At 61.9% G+C, this 4,329-nt stretch overlaps 1 protein-coding gene across 1 annotated transcript in view; it reads left to right on the top strand.

Moving 5' to 3' along the window:
- The first annotated feature begins 4,004 nt into the window (after positions 1–4,004).
- The window catches only part of CKB (creatine kinase B), a 3,161-nt gene continuing 2,836 nt past the window's right edge, over positions 4,005–4,329 (top strand). The window contains exon 1 of the mRNA XM_027776398.1: positions 4,005–4,075. Coding sequence (XP_027632199.1) covers positions 4,005–4,075 — 71 coding nt within the window. The remainder of the gene's footprint in view (positions 4,076–4,329) is intronic.

Raw genomic sequence — 4,329 nt, 5'->3', positions numbered from 1 at the left:
CCCGGGGCTCCACACGTGGCTCCGCGGGCGCCGCGCCGGCCAAACACTTCCGGCTCCGGGCCCGCCCGCGCCCGCTGATGACGTGTGCCCGCCCCGCCCTCTCCGCGCGCGGAATCCTGGGAGCCGCCCGCTGCCCTTCTCGGTCCTCCCAGAGGACGTTTCTTGGTCGACTTCTTCCCTAATATGAGCTCCTGTTTATACTCGCGCCCTGCGGACGAGATCGGAGGGCGGGCCGGAATAGGAGGCCCCGTCCGCGGCCGTCCCTTAGGTCCTGTCCACCCAGACGCACGCCGGCGCAGGGCCGGCACCAGGCCACTGCTCCCGTGGGCCGCCGGCCAGCCTGGTCTCCAGCGCTCTAGGAGGACAGTTGGCCGTGGGCATTTTGTCGTTGCAAACTCCTCAGGAAGCACATGCCCAGGCCCCAGGATGAATTCCAGAAAATGGAATCGTGGGTCAGAGCGTCATCCCCAAAGGCTTAGGCTGGGGCCAGCCAAAGCGCAGCAATGCCCTGGAAGGGTCTGCAGAAATGGCCGTAGCCCCAGGCCCTGCGTTCCCCCTCCTGGGGGCGCATTCAAATTGTATCAAGAGGGTAGGAAGGTCTGTGTCCCCTCCGCGGACCCAAAGCATGATGAGCTGGTTGAACTGGGCTCACTAGTGGGCTTACTTTGGGGTCTGAGAGTACAGGGCAGGAACTGAACCTGGGACTGGGGAGGGACTGGGGACAGGACGTTTGGCTGAAAGGTGGGCAAAAAAGGGGCGGGAGAATTCTGTCTCAGCAACAAAGGAAAAGCAGAGAGCTGCTCACTGAGCACTGGGCAGGGGAGGGGCCAGGAGAGGGCTGCTACATTCTCTCCCTCCAGCCCCAGCTCTTAGGGATAGGAGAGTGAGCTGTCCTGGGAACTCAGGCCATGCCGTGACCCTAGGCCACTGTCCCAGGCCTTGGGCTATACCAGCCTGGTCAAAGGGTGGTGGCCAGGCCCCTGCAGTGCCACACTGCATGGTGTCTTCCCAGAGCCCTGCCAGCCTGTGGGCTACTCTGACCTCTCCCTGCCCCGGGGCAGAACTTTCTCAGGGCATCTGTGGCCCTTGTCAAGGGCCTGTCAGAATCCATTAGGGAAACCTAGGTGCCTGCCCTGCTGGGCCTGATCTGAGAGTCCCGAGGGGCAGGATGAGAGGATGGGGAGGGGTCTTTGGTGGCCTCACGTCTCTGCGGGGCACTGCTCTGACTACCAGCTGCCTCTATGGCTGCATCATGGCTCCCAAACACTTGTTCTTAAACACTGAGAGAGTCCAGCCCCATCCACAGCTCCCTAACCTCTGTCCCAACTTCCTGCTTCACTCCCTGGATGGAGCACCACCCGAGTCACCCTCTAATTGCTCCACTGGGGAATTTCTACTTTCCACTTCTGGGGGGATTCCCCTCCCCCAGCCTCTGCCCAGGCTTAAAGATGAACCCTGAAGCCGGACGCCTGCTAAGAGCCTTCGTTAGGACTCAGTGACTTGGCAGTGGTTTCCCTTGGTCCTGACTTCCAATTTGCCTCTTGTGCAGACAGCTCCTCTAGTACCCCCTCCTCCAGGCAGCCTTCCCAGAGCTGCCATCTGTTCCATCTGAGCCTCCCTTGAGCCTCAGCTGATTACCAGGTGTGATGCCCGTCCCAAGGCAGGCTTTGTATATTGGGGCTCCCCTGATAAGAACTGATGCCATGTATGCCCAGCTAAGTCATCACATTGAATCCTTCCTGAGCCTGTGAGGAGGGACCCCCTTACAGACAGGAAAGCTGAGACTCAGAAGGTTAAGTAACTTGCTAGAGGTCAGAGGTCGCGCAGCCAATGTGTTCTAAGTGGGGTGAGCACAGAAGCCTGTAAACACGGCTTTGAATGGAAATGTGAAGAAAGGAAGAACAGGTAGGAAGGAGGCCCTGGAGGAAAGGGGAGAGCTGACAGTGTCCCTGGGGGGCTGCCCTGGGTCTCTGGCAGGGGCTGAGCCAGGAAGTCCTCTCCTTACCACCTGGCAGAGCCTTCCACTGCTCTGCGCTGTGACCCCGAGGCAGCACTGGCCTCCTGACCCCAGCTGCTTTCCCCTTTGGGTTCAGGTTGGGGCATGGGGGCCCAGGAAGCACTGCCTGCCCAGCTGTGCTCTGCCTCGGGCTCTGGGACTGCCTCTGCCACTCTGCCTAGAGCCCGGACCTGCTCAGCCGGTGTGCTCCATGCATAGAAGGCTGGGACTCCTTCGAGGCCCCTCCAGGCTCAGAGTCAGGGGAAGCCAGGTGTGATTTCTGCAGAGCCTGGACCGCAAACTGGCCCAGTGATGTCATCCGGCTTTCTGCCCAGACGCGGCCAAACCAGCTTCTGTGGGCCCTGGGGAAAGTGGACGGTCCCCAGGTGGCATCCTCCTGCAGATGCTGGCACCTTCCAGGCTCTCCCCTCGCTCCCCTCTAGGGGCCACCAAGGCTCCAATCAGTCCCTGCCTGGTGGGGGCTGCCCTGATGTCCGGTCCCCTCCTCCACCTCTGCCACCTGGCCACCCTGTCCATTCCATCTGTGTCCCAAGATCAGGCTTCCGGTCAGGCCAGCACAGGGCCAGGCATCTGGGGGTCAGTGAGGGGGTGGGGCTCCTGTCCTAGTGTGCCATCACCCAACTTCTTGTGTCCCTTTGCTTATCTGCAAGACCCTCCAGTGGGAAGGCTTAGACTGCCCCGAGGCATGGCCCCGGGCAGGGGCTCCTTGCTCACAGCAGGCTGCCCTGCAGCCCTGGCCCTCTGCGTGCTCGGAAGTTGCCTAGTTTGGGGACGGGCATCAAAGACCCTCTGGGGTCTGGAAGCCAAGTCTGCCTCCCAGGGCAGCAGCTCTTATTTCTAGAAACAGAAACTTGAGCCCTTCAGGCCTTTGGGGAGGGGGTGGTCAGGCAGCTGCAGATACTTCTAAACTTGGGAAGGGGCCACGGGCGGAACGACACCTGCTGGGGCTGGCCCAGCAGTCCGTTTGCTTTTTTACATTGTTTTATTGGCCTGGAAAGAATGCTGACTTGGAACGGTTGAAGCACACCAAGAGCGAAGGCGAGGCTCGGGTGAGGCAGTTACCAGGGTCGGACAGCAGCATGCCCCTGGGCTCGACAGGCAGGGGCCAACGGGCTTTCCCATCCTTTGGGCGTTTGTCCTGGACCTTCTGCTCAGAGGCACCGACCTGGTGTCCCTTCACCTGGCACCCCTGTGCTCTGCCCTCGTCCGGCAGTACCAGTCCTGGGCAGGGTTTGCTTCCCTCAGCTCCTGGCTCCCAGCCAGTCCCCCTCAGCAGCAGGGTCGGGTCACCTTGCCGCCAGCAGATGCTCGGACAGTCCCTGGAGGGATCGCATATACACGCATGAGAGCCCAACCTTGCTTTATTCATGCAGAGACATCTGAAGGACCGTGATGGACATCTGCCACGCAAGTGCCACCTCCCCTCTTAGCAGCCGTGTAATATTCCACGCGGGGGGCCGCGTGTTTGCTCACTCCGCATCTCCGCTGTTCAGAGAGGCCTGAGGCTGGATTCCTGGAGGCAGGATGCCTGGTCACAGAGTTCCAACAATTTCCATTTGCATAGATCCTGCCAAATTACCTTCGGAAAAGGATGTAGCATCTCCCCATGGCAGGCAGCAAGCCGCTGACCCCGCATGTTCCCACTCAGCCCTCGCTAGCTGGTGTGGGCCAGTCTGGGTGTGGGTGCGGGGAAGGCATACTCGCTGTTTTAATGTGCCGAGTCTAGGATTATGTCATGAGTTTTTGAAAAATTTCAGTGTACTAACAGTTCCTCCCCCTCTGCCTGGCGTCTCTGGGGCCTGCCTTTGTCGGTGGGGTCCTGGTAATCCTGAGGCCTATAGTGTCCTTACATCAACCGGAGCGGCAGCTCAGGGTCTCCCGCTCAGTCTTCAGGAGCCGGGGCTTGCCCAAGGTCAGGGCAGGCGGGCGCTGCAGGGCTGGGCCGCAGCCAGGCTGCGCCTCCCGCACGCCCTCGCTCTGCACCAGGATGGCCCAGGAGGTGCCTGCGGGCACCTTGAGGAAGGTCGGCGGCTCCAGGCCAGCCCGGAGGGGCTGCGGGTGGGGTGCGGGCAGTACCTGCTGCTGAAGCCTGGGGGCCTGTGGGGTGCGGGAGTCAGGCGGCAGAGTAAGGGAAGGCCTGAGTGCCCTCGAGTGCCCGGCGGCTCTGCGGCCTCAGTTTCCCGCCCGGAGGCGGCGTACGTGACGGGGACCGAGGGTGTCCAGGAACCAGGGGCTCCGGCTTCAGGGCCCCGCGCGGGCGCCGGGAGGGCAGTGGCGGGCTGGCCGACGGGGTCTCTGCGAGCGGCTGGCTG

The sequence above is a fragment of the Tupaia chinensis genome, unplaced genomic scaffold (assembly GCF_000334495.1).
Source record: "Tupaia chinensis unplaced genomic scaffold, TupChi_1.0 Scaffold000671_2, whole genome shotgun sequence".
Classification (NCBI taxonomy): domain Eukaryota; kingdom Metazoa; phylum Chordata; class Mammalia; order Scandentia; family Tupaiidae; genus Tupaia; species Tupaia belangeri.
This window is presented reverse-complemented; position numbering and strand designations above follow the sequence as displayed.